The 23,596-nt window shown below is 46.6% G+C and overlaps 1 protein-coding gene across 1 annotated transcript in view; it reads right to left on the reverse strand.

Moving 5' to 3' along the window:
- Positions 1–4,309: 4,309 nt before the first annotated feature.
- LOC144769724 (uncharacterized) overlaps positions 4,310–23,596 on the reverse strand; it is a 175,322-nt gene continuing 156,035 nt past the window's right edge. The window contains exon 5 of the mRNA XM_078653905.1: positions 4,310–4,648. Within this exon, the coding sequence (XP_078510031.1) occupies positions 4,530–4,648 (119 nt within the window). The 3' untranslated portion in view covers positions 4,310–4,529. The remainder of the gene's footprint in view (positions 4,649–23,596) is intronic.

Raw genomic sequence — 23,596 nt, forward strand, 5'->3', positions numbered from 1 at the left:
TTGCAGAGATCCCGTGCATACGCTGCAGCCACACCGGAGGAAGATTCTTCTCCCACCTCACTGCTAAAACCTGTACAAACCTTACCCTCCACCTCCGCATGGCACCATTGCTCACCAACTTCAGGAAGGGGCTCACGACTTTTTGAATGACCCTGGCAGCAAGTGCTTGGATACCTTCATGAGTGACAATCAGTCCTATACAAATACTACTAGGTTGATTAAACTTTGTGCCACTCTGTCAATCCAGTACAGAGAAAATCACACCTATTTGTAACTTCCCAGCATATACTAGGTGACATACTGTCTCTCACATTCGAAAACAGCCTGCATCCTACAGTGCAGATACATGACATCCTGTCATAATCCAAGCCAGGCTAGTTATTCTCCATAATATAATAATTATTCAAGATGGAGCAGGGATTATCTATAAAGCAAACACTGAGCTTTTACTGTCCAAAACAGAGGAGAGAGGCCCACATAATCAGGTCACCTTCCAAAATAAATAGCGACAGAGTCAGTTAACTTCCAGCTTTCACCATAGAAATCATACAGATAAAGTGTTACCTCTCAAAGAGTGCATAATCTATACCTTTACCAGATACCCCCAACTTTCAAGCTGCAGGTAACCTCCAAACCTACCTCACTAAGACACAGCAAATAACTCCTTTCAACTCAAACTTCAGCAAGTAGCAGACATCTCATACATCATCAATGAACATGCGAAAGCTCCCCAGGAATTATTTTGCTTCCAAAAGTGAAGGTTGTGAGAAGTTGGCCTGGAATGTGATGTCCACTGGTTTAAGTGGGCACCTTGCTCCAAACCAAACAACCCATATGGTGATTTAAGAGGTCAAAGATAACATCAGAAAGCTATGCAAGTGGTAGCTGTCTAGAGCAGCCTTCAGGCTTAGTCTTGAAGGAATGTTAAGCAGCTTGTTTTACCAGAATGCAACCTTAATATATGGGTTAAATTAAAGTAGAACCACACAGTAGTTATAAACATATATATTTATTATTATAACACACCTTAAATAACTCACAGTATCTTCTACATGCAGATAAACACAAAGCACACAATACTATAGCACAGAAATAATCGTAAGTAGCACCAATACACAGCTTCAGGGGGAGACCAAACCATATACTAAAATAGTGGTAGAAGAACCATGACACGACTCAAGACAGTATCTAGTGGATATAGAACCACTGGGACCCCAAGGAACCACCCAAGGTGAGTAAGTAGGGACCCCACGGATGGCGGGCGTAGTGTGAGAACGCAACCATGTGCTGCATACAATTCAATGGGTGAGTGGCGGTTGCAATTTTAAAGTATAAAGACCCTTCTCAGTGGATTACGAAGAAACCCCTTTGGAACATAGAAGTTTGGAGAGCCACCCACCTGTGGCTACCAAAGTACAAGATATACCTATCCCAGGGAAGCCAGGTGCATAGGGCTTAATTAGAATCGGAAACCACTATTATTCTCAATGGGAGTCTTCAAAGAAATGCCACTGCTGGAAATAAGAATAGTATTCGGAGGAGCCCACAGGTGTATTCTTGATGAGAGGAACCTGAAAGCAGAGGGCACAGAGTCTGGGTCACTCATGAGTGGCCAGGGGCTCAGTAGACGAATGCCCACCGATGTCAGGTGTTTCAGGAGTGTAGAAAGAGACCTTGACTCCACGGCTACAGGTACCAGGAGAAGTAAAGGATGACCAGGAGCCAGATACAAGCTGTCCCATGAAGGATATTGAGTGCTGAGGTGTCCGGTGGGAGCACCAACCAGCCTTGGTAGTGGCAACCCACAAAGAAGGTCAAAGAAGGTTTTGGTTTGGCCCAGCAAGGACCAGAGGACTCACCACAACAATTAGAGACAGAACAGGCCTGTAGCAACTAGGGGAGCCCAAGAAAAGAAGTGTTGTCCCTCAAGTGGACCCGAAGGCACAGGAGTCGGTAGGGGCCCTCTAGTAGTTTTTCAAGTCACAGGTTGCAGGTCACAGAGTGAGAGGAGTTCGGAGTCCTTTTTATAAAATGTGCACAGAGGTTGGGGCTATTGATAGCCCAATGCACTTAGATGGAGAACACCAACAAGCTTATAAACTTGCAAAAGTATGTGGTGCAGAGGAGTTCAGGTTATGCGGTCCCCGCGAGGGATATGTGTCTCAAACTCAGTGAGAGGGCAGAGCAACCTCAAGAAATGTGGGAACCCACCTTCTGTGTTGCTGGAGCCTTCAGAGTCCACAGGAGTTAATGATCAGCTGACCAGTCAGTTGCATTATTGTGCCTGCAAATTCAGGGAAGTGACTGATTCACCCCAAGGGAGATACTTCAGTTGTCCTTGATGCTCCACAGGTCCTGCACAGAGCCTGTATGGTGCACGGGCACAGACAGGGCTTTGGACAGAGAGGGAGATGAAGTTGGGCCCAGTCGAAGTCCAGCTTAGCCCAGGGTCTCCAGACATTCGAAGATCCGTGGTTTCTTGATCAGAATCTTGTCCAAGTCAAATCTAGGGTCCTACAGCCAGGAACGCTCTTTTGTACCAACAGGAGAGGGTTGGACTGATTCAGGGGACCCTCCCAAGGGAGAGTCAGGACAGTATGGAGGTTACTCCCATGTCCTTTGTCCTTTGTCCAGTCTCACGCCAGAGCGGGAGCCAATGGCTCCCAGGACTGGTTTGAACTGGACAATGCACAGGGGCACCAACTGTGCCCTTGTGCAGACTTTCAGGCACTTTGGAACTGCACCCACCCAGCTCCAATACAAAAAACCCTGTATCCTGTCTGGGAGGTGGTCACACCTCCCTGTGACAGGATGCCTATTGTGCTGCCTTCCTCTGCTTGAGCTTGGCTCAGCAGCAGGAGGGCATAAATATATCTCTGGTCGGCAGCAACCATTTTGTGCGGTCCAGGTCGAGAAGGATGGTACAAGGAAGACCAGGGCCCCACGAAGCTTGCTTTTGAGGGGTGGAATCATACATCCCACACTGCTTACCAGTGAGGAGGTATGATTCCAAGGTATTTGACATGGTTTGTTGAAGACGTTTTCGAGATAACATTTTAAACGAGCATATAATGCACCTCTACCTATATGTCGGGCTACATCACCGACAACCCGGGAGAATGGTCTGCCTTCAGGATTGTCAAGGCCTGCTATAGGGGTGACTTATAAGTTTTAAGAGTAGTGACCTATAGATATAGTAAACCTATATCTAAAGTTAGTGGTGCATGCACCATTTTACACAGGCTGCAATGGTAGACCTGTAGTTCCATTTTGCATGGCCTCTCAAGGACAGAAAAATACATGCTTAAGCCCATGGTAGGCATATGTGGTACCTATGCCCTGGGAACATATGTCCCATTTACTACGAACTGACAAGGGAACCCCATTACTCAATCTGGAGTATACCTAAGTATATGACATAACATATTAGACAGAAAGCAGATAGACTGGGGTCCTGATTAGCAGGATCCCAGTCAGACTAGTCAAAAAACAGCAAAACACGAGGCAAAAAGTGGGGGTAACTATGCAGTCAGATCCTAACTCCTACAAAGGTCAACAATGTCAAATAGCAATAATCACAAAAATAATTCTGTTAGATTGTTCATCAGTCCTAGCTTGCTTACTAGAGAAAGCAATGAGTTAGACCAATTTTGTGATGCCTAATATAAACACAGCTGGCAGGATATACGCAACTTTTGTAATTGTATTTGCACTGACAGACTCTTTATGTGACATTCATTATAACTGGCTAATCAGCAGCTGACACCTTTGAGAGTCTCAATATAACTAATGGAAACAGAAATGCATAACCACTTATGAGCTGGACAAATGCGGTCTTTACCACTAGTCACAAACTTTACTGTGATCATTGTGACCCCCTCAACTCATGGAACTCATGGTCCTAATCACTCACACTAAAACACGTAGCAGATTATTTCAGATGTTGCTGAATAAAATGCAAACATTTTTTGTCACTTTATTTAACATATAAATAAGAGAAAATCTAACTACCAAATTGTAATGAACTGTTAGTTCTAATCACATCGTCTTAATGAATCACTCTTCTTATTTTTTCCTATTTTTCACTCTTCTAATAATGGGAGCAATTCCTCCCCTCTGCACGCTCTATGTATTGCTGTGATGACAACTCCAGAAGCAACAAATGTAGATTGGGACTTTTAAAGAAGATTTTTTTTTCGCACACAAGGGCTCTGCCAAAAAAACTGATATAGATAGCCTAACCTTTCATGATTAGAAATACAGCAAATAACAAGAAGTTCCACAAATGAACATAGAGTGAATACATTTATTTTATAGTTTGGGATGCATAACCAGAGTAACAATGATTGTGGGACATTCAAACAAGACAATATAAAGAAAAAGAAATCTGTTCCCCTAGTTCAAATATTGTTGATAATCATTTTGTAAAGGAGCTATTTCTTGTTTTAGATGTGGAGAAGTGTAGAGAGCTTTGCCAGGATTAGGAGCAAAAGTGATCCTTGCTTCAAAGCCTTGTTGCCAAAACGTCTTCAAACACCTTTGCTGATTTCCACAATCACAACATCTCCAGCTCTGTGTGACAGAGCCTTAGGGTACTGTTTCTTGTTCTTTGCACTGGTGCAGCCACGGTATGCAACAGGAGGTGACCCTGTGAAGAAAAGATGCTGAGCTCACAATCATGCATTTAAAGTTGCAATTATATAGCACTTACTACCCCAGACGAGGCGTTAAAGCATGTGTGGAGTTCAAGCACTGAGCTGGATATGAGACACCCATAAACAGATAACATGGGTCCTTGTGTCCCAAACTTTACTGCTGGCATTGCAGGAAGGTAGAGTAGCTATTGGAATTCTGATTCCCTGAAATGCCTGTCCAACAATTAGTGGGTGATGAAGTCAAGATCACTACTAGGACTATCTGGGAGAAGGAAACTATAGAACCATAGGCAGTGACATGCCCTACTACACACCCAAAAACAACAGTTGATGGACAGAATGCAGAACAATGTAATACATTCACCCCAGTACAGAGATCTGGGCCTAAATCCATATTTTTTTGCTCACCATGCCATTCCAGTTCGAACTTAGCCATATGTAAAGCAGTCTTGACCCTATACCCCATGGAAACAGTCCAGCCGAAACTGCCAAGCCAGGTCCTCCCTGGACTAGAAAAAGCATCCTAGGACCGGTTTCGGGCTTTCAGCCCTGATCAGCCAGGATAGCTTAATTCCAGTGGCATGGAGAGCACAGGACTCACGGCTGAGCATATCCGTCCCACTCGGGGTGACATATGTAAAAACAACAGTTGATAGACAGAATGCAGAACAATGTCATACATTCACACCAACATAGAGATCTGGGCCTAAATCCATCGTTTTTTTGCTCACCATGCCATTCCAGGTTGAATCTATACATATGCAAATCTGTCTTCACCATGAGCCCCATGAGAACAGTCCAGCCTGAAATGCCAATCCAGGCCCTCCCTGGACTGGAAACAAACATACTAGGACCGGTTTCGGGCTTTCAGCCCTCATCAGCCAGGATAGCTTGATTCCAGGGACATGCAGAGCACGGGATTCACGTCTGAGCATACCCGTCCCTCTCAGGGTGACAAATGCAAAAACAACAGATGATGGACAGAATGCAGAAAAATTTCATACATTCACCACAGTACAGAGATCTGGGCAGAAATCTATCGTTTCTTTGCTCACCATGCCATTCCAGTTTGAACCTAGCAATATGTTATGTTATGTTATGTTATGTTATGTTATGTTAACTAAATTTATAAAGCGCATGGCTACCCCAGCACCGGGGTGTCCCAGTGCTTGTAAAACGAGCATCAAAGATAGAGAGGAAGCTAGGAAGACGGACAACCCGCAAAGACCAGTACAGGCGTAGTGGGGCTAGAAAATGCCCCAGCTAGATGGAAGCAAACAGCCAGGTTTTAATCTGTTTTCTGAAGGCCAGGTGGTCTTGGGTGCATTGGGCCGCATATAGGGATAGAGTGCCAAAGGAGAGGGGCTAGAGACCTGAAAGAGTGCCCACCAGCTCTGCTCCTGCGCACCCTGGGAGTGCAGGCCAGGTGCAAATCAGCGGAGCGCAGAGCCCGTGTGGGTACATAAAATGATCATAGGCCCTGCAGAATCTGGGGGCCTTGGCTAAACAAGATCTTGTGAAGGATGCAGAGAGATTTAAAGTGGATTCTCTGTTCCATCGGGAGCCAGTGTAAGCGTCGCAAGAGATGGGAGGTGTGACAGTATTTCGGGAGGGCAGAGTACGGGCAGCAGCGTTCTGGGCTCGTTGTAATCTCTTCGTGACCATTTTAGTGGTACCCAGTAGAAGTCCGTTACAGTAGTCCAGACGAGACAAGACTACTGATTGAATGATCATCTGACGGATGGGGGCAGCAAAGAATCCTAGGATGGGTTTCAGCCCACGTAAGTGGCCAAAGCAGGTGCCTGCCACTTTTTTGGCATGCAGTTCAAAGGACAGGGAATTATCCATTAGGACACCTAGATTTTTTACTGAGATCTTTGGTTGGGGGGGAGGGCCCAACTCAGCGGGCCACCATTGGTGGTTCCAATTGTGCAAGTCTCTCCCAAAGAGGAGCACCTCCGTTTTAGAGGAGTTAAGTTGGAGGTAGTTGTCCGCCAGCCTATCTGAGATTGCCAGGATATCTTCATGGAATCTAAGTTTGTCTAGGCCGGGGTCTTTGGAGAAAGTAAAAACCAACTGCGTGTCGTCTGCGTAAGATAGCATCTTGATCCCCCCGGGCCTTGGCCAGAAGTGCCAGAAGGTGGATGTACACGTTAAAGTGTAGCCCTGTAGGACACCGCAGTTGAGAGGATGGATGTGGGACTAATGAGGGGGGGGCATGAATCTGGAAGGAACGTTCAGATAAAAAAGATGCAAACCAGGCAAAGGCGGTTCCACAGACCCCGATCTCCCTGAGTCGATGGAGCAGGATCACATGGGAGACCATGTCAAAGGCCGCACTCAGATCAAGCAGCACCAGAGCTGTGGTGCCGCCCTCACCCAGTACCGCCCTCAGCTGCTCAGTGACTGCCAGCAAGGCGGATTCGGTGCTATGTTTAGACCGCAACCCGTTTTGTGACTTATCCAGAATCTCATTCTCCTGTAAATTCTTGGTAAGGATGGTGTTCACATGGGATTCCATGACCTTCGCCAGGTAGGGGAGCAATGAGATGGGCCGAAAGTTCTCAGGGGTAGAAGCATCCAATGTGGACTTTTTTAGGATTGGAACGACCTTAGCGTGCTTACATGATTTGGGGAGCACCTCTGACTGGAGTGATCTATTAATCAGTACCCTCCCCTCAGTCAGGAGGCAGTCTTGGAACGTCCTGAAAATGTCAGGTTTGACAGGGTCGGCAGGAGAGCCAGATTTCACCTTGTTGGAGATGATGTCCATGTCTTTACAGGACAGGGGGGGTAGGGCTGGAAGATGGGGAGAGGAGTCTGCGATAGTGATAGGAGGCAAAGAATCTGTTGCCGCCCTATGCACATCAAGTGTAGTGTAGATGCGGTCAATTGTATTAATAAAGTACTGGGCTAGAGCTTTGCACTGCTGTTTGGAGGAGATGATATTATTGGTGGCTGCTATGGGTTTCGTAATATCATTGATGAGGTAAAATAAGGTTTTAAAGGGATTGGCGCTTGAAATGATTAGATTGGTATAATATGCGGCTTTGGCCTTTTGAATAAGCTTATGATAGGCTTTGTTCGCCCGTCTATAGAGTTGTTTGCTGAGGGGTCATACGAGCTTCTCCAGGAGCGTTCCAAGGATTTGCAATGTTGTTTTTCCTGCCTTAAAGACTCATTATACCACACGTGGGATTTTGTACGCTTAGTACAAGTCAATTTTTTGGGAATGCAGCAGTCTAATGTACTGCTAAGCCAGCTCCTATAGACCTCTTCTGCTCCCTCCAGATCATTAGGCCAAGTTGGGCAGGAGGCTTTTAGGCTGGATGCAAAGCTGGAGGTATCCAGTTTATGCCATGGTCGCTTCATAGTGGAATGCTGGAGAACTTGAAAAGGGGCGTCCGCAAGATCTAAACTTATATGAATAAGAAAATGGTCTGACCAAGCTAGCTAGGGGGGGGGGGCATGGGCAGTGACAGGCTGGATATTAGAAAATACAGGGTCCAGCTGGTGGCCAGCGAGATGGGATGGGCCCACCACTATTTGGATTAGCTGGCAGGCCTCCAAGTCCCCCAGGACATTAGCAATTTCCTGGGAGTCATGGCGGTCCAGGTGCAAATTCAGGTTGCCCAAAATGCTGAAGTTGGCTGCCTCCAAAGCAAGTGTGGATGCAGAGCATGTGAGGCCTCTCTAAAAGCGCTAGAGGTAGAGATAGATAAGAAGCCCGGAGATGGTGAATGTGTGTGATATACTGATTTTAAACTGCGCGCACTCACAATCCGGAATGTCATGGGGTGATAGGGTGCAGGAGAAGGTTGATTTAAATATCACTGCTAGACCACAGCCCTTTCCGCTAGGTCCATTCTGAGCAAGCAGGCAATAACCAGAGGGGATGGCCAGAGCAGGAATTGCCACAGAGTCGTTAGTTAGCCATGTCTCAGTTACAAAAAGTATATCTGGCGCAGAGTCCTGGAGGAGATCATAAACGTCTCTGTGGTGTTTAACTATCGACCTGCAGTTCAAACTAAAGATATTAATCTTTGAAGTTCTGGTCTGCCTAGGTGGAGGCTTGTCGGACACCTCAGCTTTAAAATCGAATACCTTTCAATGTAATGGAGGCCTGGATGGGTGCAAACTGTAATTGTGAAATACAAATGTACTAGAGGGTCTACATACATGCAAAAAAGTTAAAGAACAGGAGAACAAACTAACATCCCTCGCGTACGGTCCACCCACAGTCACCCTTCACCACGACCCTCATGGTGGTCAGGAAAGGATGCCCATCAGTCACCACATGAAACCGCCCTTCATCATTTGGGTTTGTTTTAAGACCACCACGAAGGGTACCACTCGTCTCGCATGACGAGGGCCCAGATGTTGGTACAACAAAGTAGTCAGAGACGATCAAGACATTACAAATTGTCTAGATGTGTACTGAATGCTAGGATGCCTATATTAGCACCTTGTAGACTAATGCTATGATATGAATGCAATAACTATTGACAATAGATTCATTTTAAAATCCCCTTTTTTTCACTTTCCTCAGAAATTCGTCTGAAGTGGGAAGGTGGAAAAGGATAAGGACACCTAATAGACTCAGGTGATCTTTGTATCATGTATGGTTTGTTAGCACATTTTCTTTTTCAGTAGGTTGCAGTAGCTATAAATAGAGATTTGTCCTGAAGAAAGCAAAGGCATACCATGCCAGACTTGCTAAAACATGTCGACCCCAGTACACATCTAGACAATTCGTAATGTCTTGATCGTCTCTGACTACTTTTTAATATTGGCATAGTGGGGAACAACAGAATAAAGTTATTAGTGCCCACTAATCCAATTTTAAATGCACTTTTTTCACTTTTTCTCACACACCTTGTTTTGCACTGCAAGATCAGTCCCGGTTACTTTTACATCCTCACAATGAGTTACAAGACCCCATAAGATCTGTCTGAATGAGTACAGACTTGTTCCAACATCTGGGCCCTCGTCGTGCGAGACGAGTGGTACCCTTCGTGATGGTCTTAAAAGAAACCCAAATGATGAAGGGCGGTTTCGTTTGGTTACTGATGGGCATCCTTTCCTGACCACCATAAGGGTCGTGGTGAAGGGTGACTGTGGGTGGACCATACGCAAGGGATGTTAGTTTGTTTTCCTGTTCTTGAACTTTTTTGCATGTATGTAGACCCTCTAGAACATTTGTATTTCATTGTATAGTTGGGATTTACTAGAGCTTGGCCTTTAAATTCCCGCCTAGACCCTAATCAAAGTGCTTTTGTTATTGCAAACTGTAATTGCCACATGATGAATGATTATGCGCAGCAAGCAACTCCTCCCTGGAGTAGGTATGAGCCTGAATAGGGCCAGGCGGTCTGGCACCAGGCGTCATACCGGAGAGGACGGGCGCAGACGGGCTTGCCTTTGGCGTGCCTTAGGCTGGTCCGCTGCAGGTCTGGGGTGGCATGGGGGAGAAATAGGGCTGAGAGACAAGCGCCCGCCTCCACCGGAAGTGCGTGACTCACAGAGAGGGTTGTTTGATTGGTAGGCTAAGGCCTTCACTAAACAGGCACAAGCCGCGGTGGACCGGGGCGGCGACCAGGAGAATGCGGGGGCCCGACAAGAGGATCACAGTGGGCAGCCTTTAGCAAGCGCAGGTGACAGAATCAGAAGCCCAGTGTGACGAGGATTAAAAGAAACTCAGGCGTCGCAGAGCTCAGCCAGTAAGTGCCAAATCAGATAAAGTACAAACAAAACACAGTTCAAAGTTAAAAAATGTGCAAGAACATTAGTGTAGCTAGCACTAAACCTTTATAGTGCGTCCGCTGCACGTCTGGGCCGCAATCAGTCTTGACCCTGTGCCCCATGGGAACAGTCCAACTGAAACTGCCAATACTGGTCCTCCCTGGGCTGGAAACAAGCATCGTAGGACTGGTTTTGGGCTTTCAGCCCTCATCAGCCAAGATAGCTTAATTCCATTGGCATGGAGAGCACAGGACTCACGTCTGAGCATACCCGTCCAACTCAGGGTGACAAATGCAAAAACAACAGTTGATGGACAGAATGCAGAACAATGTGATACATTCACCCCAGTACTGAGATCTGGGCCTAAATCCATCATTTGTTTGCTCACCATGCCATTCCAGGTTGAACCTAGCCATATGCAAATCTGTCTTCACCATGAGCCCCATGGGAACAGTCCAGCCTGAACTGCCAAGCCAGGTTCTCCCTGGACTGGAAACAAGCATCCTAGTACTGATTTCGTGCTTTCAGCCCTCATCAGCCAGGATAGCTTGATTCCAATGGCATCCAGAGAACGGGACTCATATCTGAGCATACCAGTCCCACTCGGGATGACAAATGCAAAAACAACAGTTGATGGACAGAATGGAGAACAATGTCATACATTCAACTAAGTACAGAGATCTGGACCTTAATCCATCGTTTTTTGCTCACCATGCCATTCTTGTTTGTACCATGCCATATGCAAATCAGTCTTGACCCTGACCCCATGGGAACAGTCCAGCCCGAACTGCCAAGCCAGGTCCTCCCTGGACTAGAAACAAGCGTCCTAGGACCAGTTTTGGGCTTTCAACCCTCATCAGCCAGGATAGCTTGATTCCAGTGGCATGGAGAGCTCGAGACTCACGTCTGAGCATACCCGTCCCATTCGGGGTGACATATGCAAAAACAACAGTTGATGGACAGAATGCAGAACAATGTCATACATTCACCCCAGTACAGAGATCTGGGCTAAAAATTCATCATTTTTTTGCTCACCATGCCAATCCAGGTTGAACCTATCTATATGCAAATGACTCTTGACCCTATGCCCCATGGGAACAGTCCAGCCTAAAATGCCAAGCCAGGTCCTCCCTGGACTGGAAACAAGCATCCTAGGACCGGTTTCAGGCTTTCAGCTCTCATCAGCCAGGATAGCTTGATTCCAGTGGCATGCAGAGCACGGGACTCACATCTGAGCATACACATCTCACTCGTGGTGACAAATGCAAAAACAACAGTTGATGGACAGAATGCAGAACAATGTCATACATTCACCCCAGTACAGAGATCTGGCCTAAAATGTCATAATTTTTTTGCTCACCATGCCAATCCAGGTTGAACCTATCTATATGCAAATGACTCTTGACACTATGCCCCATGGGAACAGTCCAGCCTACAATGCCAAGCCAGGTCCTCCCTGGACTGGAAACAAACATCCTAGGCCGATTTCAGGCTTTCAGCTCTCATCAGCCAGGATAGCTTGATTCCAGTGGCATGCAGAGCACGGGACTCACGTCTGAGCATACACATCCCACTCGGGGTGACAAATGCAAAAACAACAGTTGATGGACAGAATGCAGAACAATGTCATACATTCACCCCAGCACAGAGATCTGGGCCTAAATCCATCGTTTTTTTGCTCACCATGCCATTCCAGTTTGAACCTAGCCATTTGCAAATCAGTCTTGACACGGTGCCCCATGGGAACAGTCCAGCCCGAACTGCCAAGCCAGGTCGTCCCTGGACTGGAAACAAGCATCCTAGGACCGGTTTCAGGTGTTCAGCCCTCATCGGCCAGGATAACTTGATTCCAGTGGCATGGAGAGCACAGAACTCTCGTCTGACCATACCCTTCCCACTCCGTGTGACAAATGCAAATAAAAAAGTTGATGGACAGAATGCAGAACAATGTTATACATTCACCCCAGTACAGAGATCTGGGCCTAAATCCATCATGTTTTTGCTCACCATGCTAATTGAATTTGAACCTAGCCATATGCAAATTAGTCTTGACCCTGTGCCCCATGGGAAGAGTTCAGCCCAAACTGCCAATACAGGTCCTCCCTGGACTGGAAACAAGTATCCTAGCACCAGTTTCAGGCTTTCAGTCCTCATCAGCCAGGATAACTTGATTCCAATGGTATGGAGAGCACGGGACTCTCGTCTGAGCATACCCTACCCACTCGGTGTGACAAATGCAAATAAAACAGTTGATGGACAGAATACAGAACATTGTCATACATTCAACCAAGTACAGAGATCTGGGCCTTAATCCATCGCATTTTTGCTCACCATGCCATTCTAGTTTGAACCTAGCCATATGCCAATCAGTCTTGACCATGTGGCCCATGGGAACAGTCCAGCCCGAACTGCCAAACCAGGTCCTCCCTGGACTAGAAACAAGCATGCTAGGACTGGTTTCGGGCTTTCAGCCCTAAAAAGCCAGGATAGCTTGATTTCAGTGGCATGGAGAGCACTGGATTTACGTCTGAGCATACCAGTCCCACTCGGGGTGACATATGCAAAATACAACAGTTGATGGACAGAATACAGAACAATGTCATACATTCAACCAATTACAGAGATCTGGGCCTTAATCCATTGTATTTTTGCCCACCATGCCTTTCTAGTTTGAACCTAGCCACATGCAAATCAGTCTCGACCATGTGCCCCATGGGAACAGTCCAGCCTGAACTGCCAAGCCAGGTCCTCCCTGGACTGGAAACAAGCATGCTAGGACCGGTTTTGGGCTTTCAGCCCTCATCAGCCAGGATCGCTTCATTCCAGTGGCATGGAGAGCACTGGATTCACGACTGAGCATACCCATCCCACTCGGTGTGACATATGCAAAAACAACAGTGGATGGACAAAATGTAGAACAATGTCATACATTTACCCCAGTACAGAGATCTGGGCTAAAAATGCATCATTTTTTTGCTCAATATGCCAATCCAGGTTGTACCTATACATATGCAAATCAGTCCTAACCCTGTGCCCCATGGGAACAGTCCGGCCTGAAATGCCAAGTCAGGTCCTCCCTGAACTGGAAACAAGCATCCTAGGAACGGTTTCAGGCGTTCAGCCCTCATCAGCCAGGATAGCTTGATTCCAGTGGCATGCAGAGCAAGGGACTCACATCTGAGCATACCCATCCCACTCGGGGTGACAAATGCAAAAACAACAGTTAATGGACAGAATGCAGAACAATGTCATACATTCACCCCAGTACAGAGATCTGGGCCTAAATCCATTGTTTTTTTGCTCACCATGCCATTCCAGTTTGTACCTAGCCATATGCAAATCAGTCTTGACCTTGTGCTCCATGGGAACAGCCCAGCCCGAACTGCCAAGCCAGGTCATCCCTGGACTGGAAACAAGCATTCTAGGACCGGTTTCTGTCTTTCAGCCCTCATCAGCCAGGACAACTTGATTCCAGTGGCATGCAGAGCACGGTACTCACGTCTGAGCATACCTGTCCCACTCGGGGTAACAAATGCAAAAACAACAGTTGATGGACAGAATGCAGAACAATGTCATAAATTCACCCCAGTACAGAGATCTGGGCCTAAATCCATCGTTTTTTGCTCACCATGCCATTCCAGTTTGAACCTAGCAATATGCAAATCAGTCTTGACCCTGTGCCCATTGGGAAGAGTCCAGCCCGAACTGCCAAACCAGGTCCTCCCTGGACTGGAAACAAGCATGCTAGGACTGGTTTCGGGCTTTCAGCCCTAAAAAGCCAGGATAGCTTGATTTCAGTGGCATGGAGAGCACTGGATTTACGTCTGAGCACACCAGTCCCACTCGGGGTCACATATGCAAAAAACAACAGTTGGACAGAATACAGAACAATGTCATACATTCAACAAATTACAGAGATCTGGGCCTTAATCCATTGTATTTTTGCCCACCATGCCTTTCTAGTTTGAACCTAGCCACATGCATCAGTCTCGACCATGTGCCCCATGGGAACAGTCCAGCCCGAACTGCCAAGCCAGGTCCTCCCTGGACTGGAAACAAGCATGCTAGGACCGGTTTTGGGCTTTCAGCCCTCATCAGCCAGGATCGCTTGATTCCAGTGGCATAGAGAGCACTGGATTCACGACTGAGCATACCCATCCCACTCGGTGTGAAATATGCAAAAACAACAGTGGATGGACAAAATGCAGACCAATGTCATACATTTACCCCAGTACAGAGATCTGGGCTAAAAATGCATCGTTTTTTTGCTCAATATGCCAATCCAGGTTGTACCTATACATATGCAAATCAGTCCTAACCCTGTGCCCCATGGGAACAGTCCGGCCTGAAATGCCAAGTCAGGTCCTCCCTGAACTGGAAACAAGCATCCTAGGAACGGTTTCAGGCGTTCAGCCCTCATCAGCCAGGATAGCTTGATTCCAGTGGCATGCAGAGCAAGGGACTCACATCTGAGCATACCCATCCCACTCGGGGTGACAAATGCAAAAACAACAGTTGATGGACGGAATGCAGAACAATGTCATACATTCACCCCAGTACAGAGATCTGGGCCTAAATCCATTGTTTTTTTGCTCACCATGCCATTCCAGTTTGAACCTAGCCATATGAAAATCAGTCTTGACCTTGTGCTCCATGGGAACAGCCCAGCCCGAACTGCCAAGCCAGGTCATCCCTGGACTGGAAACAAGCATCCTAGGACCGGTTTCTGTCTTTCAGCCCTCATCAGCCAGGACAACTTGATTCCAGTGGCATGCAGAGCACGGTACTCACGTCTGAGCATACCTGTCCCACTCGGGGTAACAAATGCAAAAACAACAGTTGATGGACAGAATGCAGAACAATGTCATAAATTCACCCCAGTACAGAGATCTGGGCCTAAATCCATTGTTTTTTTGCTCACCATGCCATTCCAGTTTGTACCTAGCCATATGCAAATCAGTCTTGACCTTGTGCTCCATGGGAACAGCCCAGCCCGAACTGCCAAGCCAGGTCATCCCTGGACTGGAAACAAGCATCCTAGGACCGGTTTCTGTCTTTCAGCCCTCATCAGCCAGGACAACTTGATTCCAGTGGCATGCAGAGCACGGTACTCACGTCTGAGCATACCTGTCCCACTCGGGGTAACAAATGCAAAAACAACAGTTGATGGACAGAATGCAGAACAATGTCATAAATTCACCCCAGTACAGAGATCTGGGCCTAAATCCATCGTTTTTTGCTCACCATGCCATTCCAGTTTGAACCTAGCAATATGCAAATCAGTCTTGACCCTGTGCCCATTGGGAAGAGTCCAGCCCGAACTGCCAAACCAGGTCCTCCCTGGACTGGAAACAAGCATGCTAGGACTGGTTTCGGGCTTTCAGCCCTAAAAAGCCAGGATAGCTTGATTTCAGTGGCATGGAGAGCACTGGATTTACGTCTGAGCATACCAGTCCCACTCGGGGTGACATATGCAAAAAACAACAGTTGATGGACAGAATACAGAACAATGTCATACATTCAACAAATTACAGAGATATGGGCCTTAATCCATTGTATTTTTGCCCACCATGCCTTTCTAGTTTGAACCTAGCCACATGCATCAGTCTCGACCATGTGCCCCATGGGAACAGTCCAGCCTGAACTGCCAAGCCAGGTCCTCCCTGGACTGGAAACAAGCATGCTAGGACCGGTTTTGGGCTTTCAGCCCTCATCAGCCAGGATCGCTTGATTCCAGTGGCATGGAGAGCACTGGATTCACGACTGAGCATACCCATCCCACTCGGTGTGAAATATGCAAAAACAACAGTGGATGGACAAAATGCAGAACAATGTCATACATTTACCCCAGTACAGAGATCTGGGCTAAAAATGCATCGTTTTTTTGCTCAATATGCCAATCCAGGTTGTACCTATACATATGCAAATCAGTCCTAACCCTGTGCCCCATGGGAACAGTCCGGCCTGAAATGCCAAGTCAGGTCCTCCCTGAACTGGAAACAAGCATCCTAGGAACGGTTTCAGGCGTTCAGCCCTCATCAGCCAGGATAGCTTGATTCCAGTGGCATGCAGAGCAAGGGACTCACATCTGAGCATACCCATCCCACTCGGGGTGACAAATGCAAAAACAACAGTTGATGGACAGAATGCAGAACAATGTCATACATTCACCCCAGTACAGAGATCTGGGCCTAAATCCATTGTTTTTTTGCTCACCATGCCATTCCAGTTTGAACCTAGCCATATGAAAATCAGTCTTGACCTTGTGCTCCATGGGAACAGCCCAGCCCGAACTGCCAAGCCAGGTCATCCCTGGACTGGAAACAAGCATCCTAGGACCGGTTTCTGTCTTTCAGCCCTCATCAGCCAGGACAACTTGATTCCAGTGGCATGCAGAGCACGGTACTCACGTCTGAGCATACCTGTCCCACTCGGGGTAACAAATGCAAAAACAACAGTTGATGGACAGAATGCAGAACAATGTCATAAATTCACCCCAGTACAGAGATCTGGGCCTAAATCCATCGTTTTTTGCTCACCATGCCATTCCAGTTTGAACCTAGCAATATGCAAATCAGTCTTGACCCTGTGCCCATTGGGAAGAGTCCAGCCCGAACTGCCAAGACAGGTCGGCCCTGGACTGGAAACAAGCATCCTAGGACCGGTTTCGGTCTTTCAGACATCATCAGACTGCTGCCTCCAGCTTACCTGATTCAGACGACGAGGATCTGAACAGGGGACGCTGAGCAACACCGGTAACTGCCGCCCAAAAAACGCTGCCATCTTGGAGTGAATCGGAGCGGGCAGGGGGCTAGTTGTCAGACACAGGCATGGATAAATGGACACCTTAGTGCCTATGTGCAGCTGACGTGCGCAGCAGGCGCGCCGGCGACGCACCTAAGGCACGTCAAAGGCAAGCCCGTCTGCACCCGTCCGCGCCTGGCCCGGGCCCAGGGCCAGGACCCCTGGCACTGAAATGAGGAAAATATCATCCAATCCGCCTTCGCGAAACAGGCAAATGAGGCAGGGACTTATAAATATGATTCCGATTGTCTGAGAACCATCAACAACTCCCAAACGCCCAAATGTGCCAGAGCCCGCACTATCACTGATCCTTTTATCTGCACCCATTGCGGTTTCCATTTGACTTCTAATGAAAATGTAAATACACCACATACTGGTAAACAAAAATAAACCCATGTAAAACATACAAGATGACAAGCATAAACTGCCACTCGCTCCCTAAACATAAAGCAAACATGTTTGATCTTCTTTTGAATGACCAACCAGATGCAGTTTTTCTCACGGAAACCTGGCTCCACGAGAGCTCAGAACCAGATATAGCAGGAGCCCTACCTTCCAATTATGCCATAGTAAGAGTGGATAGAACACAAAGGACAGGGGGTGGAATTGCAGTCATTTTTAAAAAAAAACCTCTGCTGCACCTTAGATCAGCTCCCCATTGCTGCATGCAAAGCTGCTCTCTTTAAACTTACTCTCTCCCCCAATTGTATCTATTCAGGGGTGCTTATATATCGTCCCCCATGGCAATGCGCAAACTGGATTCCCACTCTGATGGAAGAGATCTCATTTCAGGTAACTAACAAAGTAAATTTCACAGTTTTAGGAGAGATAAATGTCCATCTAGAAGACTCTACCTGCAAAAATAGTACCAGACTTATGTCTGATATGGCTTCCCAAAACCTAAAGCTATTAAACTCCGGCCCCACCCATATTGCCGGACATTTCTTGGATCCCATTTTTTAAAATTTAAGTACAATCATCTGCTCGCCCGCCCTACCAACTAGCTAGTCTGACCACTATCAGATAAACTTCTCTCTGACCCCTCCATGTGATAAGAAGATATCAAATAACGCAGAAAGAGCAGAGAAAAGACTGAAAAACTGGAAAAAGTTAGACATCGAAAAATTAAATGAATGTCTTGATGCTCATAAACCATTCTTGGAGCAAAAGGCTGTCCCCTCGCCGAGGCAGTACAAAACTGCCTCTCAGAAGCCATTGACACCTGCCTTCCCAATACAAAATATAAAAGAACCACCCATCATCCACCGGCGCCATGGTATAATGATTCTTTAAAGAGCTTAAGAACCAGCTGTAAAATCCTTGAACGAAAGTGGAGGAGAAAATACGACCAATCAACTAAACAAGTCTATTAAACAGCTTTGAGTAAATATCACAAAGAATGTAAACAAGCATGCGCCACCTTCGTCAATCTAACCATCTCAAAGGCTTCAAACTGTGCAAAAACACTGTTTAACACAGTCAAAGAGTTGGCGGGCTCAGATACCATAGCCAAACCACCAATACTGTCCCAAACTAAATGCGAAGAGCTAGGTGCCTTTTTTATAAATAAAGTTGAAGGAACTTACCAAATTGTTGTTTCACAAGAACCTGTATATGATAACTCAGTGAGCCTAAATGCATTGATGCCAGAGAAATCTCAGTCCTACGCAGCGCAAGAACACAGTCAAAACTATGCGAACCTCGCTCTAATGGATTTGCCCCTCCTAACAACGGAAAACGTAGAAACACTACTAAAATCAATTAAATCTGGATCACCGAAGGACCCCCTTCCTGTCAACACCCCAAACAATTAAATCACTCAGTGATGTCAATTCTAACCCATCTTTTCAATGCATCAATCAAAGAGGCAATAATTCCTCCCTCTTGGAAACCTGCCATGATTCACCCACTATTAAAAAAGCCAAATGCAGACCCAGCCGACACCAAAAACTATCGTCCCATATCACTGCTTCCGATTCTATCAAAAATCTTAGAAAAACACATTCATATACATATGACGCAATATGTAGCAACACATCAACTACTTCACCCCTCACAATCAGGCTTCAGAGCGGGCTTCTCGACGGAAACCACACTCCTAGGTGTTACCGAAGCAATTAGTCAGAATTTAGATAGAGGGGAAACGGTGGCGCTCATTTTGTTAGATTTGAGCGCTGCTTTTGATACCATATCACACACTGTGCTCATAATTACACTGAGCAAAATAGGAATAGGCAAAACAGCTCTCAAATGGATCCAGGCATTTCTTTCAAGCAGAACTTTTCAAGTTTTTTCCCAAAATGCCTGCTCCAAAACCTACTCTTTCGCACATGGTGTACCACAAGGCTCCATCCTGAGCCCCCTACTTTTCAATCTTTACGTAAAACCTTTAGCGGAGCTGGCAGGACAATCTGGACTCACAATTTATTCCTCTGCAGATGATTTCCAAATTATGTTTTCACTATCGGCGCAAAACCCCAATAATACCTCCACACTTAAGACAAGGCTAACTAACATCGCAAACTGGATGCAATCTAATTTCGTAAAAATGGAACGGAGGAAAACAGAGGTAATAATTCTGGGAAAGCAGAAAAATCTTGGAAGCCTACAACATTGGCCAGATAAAATGGGCTCCCTTCCTACCCTGGTATCACAAGTACGTAACCTAGGCATACGCCTAGACGATACTTTAAGTATGCATGCACAATCTGTAAAAGTCGCAGCCACCTGTTTCTCTATCATTAAATGGATGAGGAAAATATCCTGGATGCTGCCAGACACAACAAAAAAAACTGTTGTCAATGCCTTAATTACTTCCCGACTTGACTATGGAAATGTCCTTTATGTGGGCTCAAACAAACCGATTCTCCACAGACTACAGATGGCCCAAAATGAAGCAGTCAGGTTATTATGTAAGGTACCAAAAAGAGAATCGATCTCCGTATTTCGACATAAATTACATTTGCTAAACATTGAAAATCGAGTGAAGTTCAAAACACTCACCTATGTGCACAAAATTAAAGCCAATATAGCTCCCAACTACCTCTGCACTTTGGTCAAACCATATATTACATCTAGAAATCTAAGATCAGTCTCACAAGGCCGTTTTGTGGTCCCTAAATATAAACTAGCGCAAATTGGAGGGAAATCCTTCACATGCCTAGGACCATCATACTGGAACTCCCTCCGATCTCACTTATAAATGAAACAAACTACTCCAGCTTCCGCAAGTTGCTAAAAACCTGGCTTTTTGACAAATAAGATGCCCATGTTCCACCCTGTTAAGGCTTCTATCTGCGCCGGGACACCCTTTTCGGGTAGATGTCGCGCAATACAAATTCTAATAATAATAATCAGCCAAGATAACTTGATTCCAGTGGCATGTAGAGCACGGGACTCACGTCTGAGCATACCCTTCCCACTCGGTGTGACAAATGCAAATAACACAGGTGATGAACAGAATGCAGAACGATGTTATACATTCACCCCAGTACAGAGATCTGGGCCTAAAACCATCATTTCTTTGCCAACCATGCTATTTGAGTTTGAACATAGCCATATGCAAATTAGTCTTGATAATGTGCCCCATGGGAACAGTTCAGCCCAAACTGCCAATACAGGTCCTCCCTGGACTGGAAACAAGCATCCTAGGACCTGCTTCAGGCTTTCAGCCCTCATCAGCCAGGATAACTTGATTCCAGTGGCATGGAGAGCACGGGACTCTCGTCTGAGCATACCCCTCCCACTCGGTGTGACAAATGCAAATAACATAGGTGATGAACAGAATGCAGAACGGTGTTATACATTCACCCCAGTACAGAGATCTGGGCCTAAAACCATCATTTCTTTGCCAACCATGCTATTTGAGTTTGAACATGGCCATATGCAAATTAGTCTTGATAATGTGCCACATGGGAACAGTTCAGCCCGAACTGCCAATACAGGTCCTCCCTGGACTGGAAACAAGCATCCTAGGACCTGTTTCAGGCTTTCAGCCCTCATCAGCCAGGATAACTTGATTCCAGTGGCATGGAGAGCACGGGACTCTCGTCTTAGCATACCCTTCCCACTCGGTGTGACAAATGTAAATAAAACAGTTGATGGACAGAATACAGAACAATGTCATACATTCAACCAAGTACAGAGATCTGGGCCTTAATCCATCGTATTTTTGCTCAAATTGCCATTCTAGTTTGAACCTAGCCATATGCCAATCAGTCTCGACCATGTGCCCCATGGGAACAGTCCAGCCCAAAATGCCAAGCCAGGTCCTCCCTCGACTGGAAACAAGCATGCTAGGACCGGTTTCGGGCTTTCAGCCCTAAAAAGCCAGGATAGCTTGATTCCAGTGGCATGGAGAGCACTGGATTCACGTCTGAGCATACCAGTCCCACTCGGGGTGACATATGCAAAAACAACAGTTGATGGACAGAATACAGAACAATATCATACTTTCAACCAAGTACAGAGATCTGGGCCTTAATCCATAGTATTTTTGCTCACCATTCCTTTCTAGTTTGAACCTAGCCATATGCAAATCTGTCTCGACCATGTGCCCCATGGGAACAGTCCAGCCTGAACTGCCAAGCCAGGTCCTCCCTCGACTGGAAACAAGCATGCTAGGACCGGTTTTGGGCTTTCAGCCCTCATCAGCCAGGATCGCTTGATTCCAGTGGCAAGGAGAGCACTGGATTCACGTCTGAGCATACCCGTCCCACTCGGGGTGACATATGCAAAAACAACAGTTGATGGACAAAATGCAGAACAATGTCATACATTCACCCCAGTACAGACATCTGGGCTAAACATGCATCGTTTTTTTTGCTCACCATGCCAATCCAGGTTGAACCTATACATATGCAAATCAGTCTTGACCCTGTGCCCCATGGGAACAGTCCAGCCTGAAATGCCAAGCCAGGTCCTCCCTGCACTGGAAACAAGCATCCTAGGACCGGTGTCAGGCTTTCAGCCCTCATCAGCCAGGATAGTTTGATTCTAGTGGCATGCAGAGCAAGGGACTCACGTCTGAGCATACCCATCCCACTCGGGGTGACAAATGCAAAAACAACAGTTGATGGACAGAATGCAGAACAATGTCATACATTCATCCCAGTACAGAGATCTGGGCCTAAATCCATCGTTTTTTTGCTCACCATGCCATTCCAGTTTGAACCTAGCCATATGCAAATCAGTCTTGACCCTGTGCCCCATGGGAACAGCCCAGCCCGAACTGCCAAGCCGGGTCTTTTCTGGACTGGAAACAAGCATCCTAAGACCGGTTTCTGTCTTTCAGACCTCATCAGCCAGGATAACTTGATTCCAGTGGCATGGAGAGCACGGGACTCACGTCTGAGCATACCCTTCCCACTCGGTGTGAGAAATGCAAATAAAACAGTTGATGGACAGAGTGCAGAACAATGTCATACATTAACCCCGGTACAGAGATTTGGGCCTAAATCCATCGTTTTTTTGCTCTCCATGCTATTTGAGTTTGAACCTAGCCATATGCAAATCGGTCTTGACCCTGTACCTCATGGGAACAGTCCAGCCCGAACTGCAAATACAGGTCCTCCCTGGACTGGAAACAAGCATCCTAGGACCGGTTTCGGGCTTTCAGCCCTCATCAGCCAGGATAGCTTGATTCCAGTGGCATGGAGAGCACAGGACCCAAGTCTGAGCAAACCTGTTCCACTCGGGGTGACAAATGCAAAAAAGACAGTTAATGCACAGAATGCAGAACGATGTCATACATTCACCCCAGTACAGAGATCTGGTACTAAATCCATCTTTTATTGCTCCACATGCCATTCCAGTTTGAACCTAGCCATATGCAAATCAGTCTTGACCCTGTGCCCCATCGGAACAGCCCAGCCCGAACTGCCAAGCCAGGTCCTCCCTGGACTGGAAACAAGCATCCTAGGACCAGTTTCAGGCTTTCAGCCCTCATCAGCCAGGATAACTTGATTCCACTAGTATGGAGAGCACAGGACTCATGTTTGAGCAACCCATCCCACTCAGGTTGACAAATGCAAAAACAACAGTTAATGCACAGCATGCAGAACGATGTCATACATTCACCCCAGTACAGAGATCTGGGACTAAATCCATAGATTTTTTTGCTCACCATGCCATTGCAGTTTGAACCTCGCCATATACAAATCAGTCTTGACCCTGTGCCCCATGGGAACAGTCCAGCCCGAACTGCCAAGCCATGTCCTCCCTGGACTGGAACAAGCATCCTTTCAGCCCTCATCAACCATGATAGCTTTATTCCAGTGGCATGGCGAGTACGGACTGCAGGTCCTCCCTGGGCTGATGGCAACTGATTAGCCAGAAACCGGTCCCAGGATGCTTGTTTCTGGTCCAAGGAAGACATGGCTTTGCATTTTTAGCTG

The sequence above is a fragment of the Lissotriton helveticus genome, chromosome 7 (genome assembly GCF_964261635.1).
Source record: "Lissotriton helveticus chromosome 7, aLisHel1.1, whole genome shotgun sequence".
In the NCBI taxonomy this organism is placed as follows: domain Eukaryota; kingdom Metazoa; phylum Chordata; class Amphibia; order Caudata; family Salamandridae; genus Lissotriton; species Lissotriton helveticus.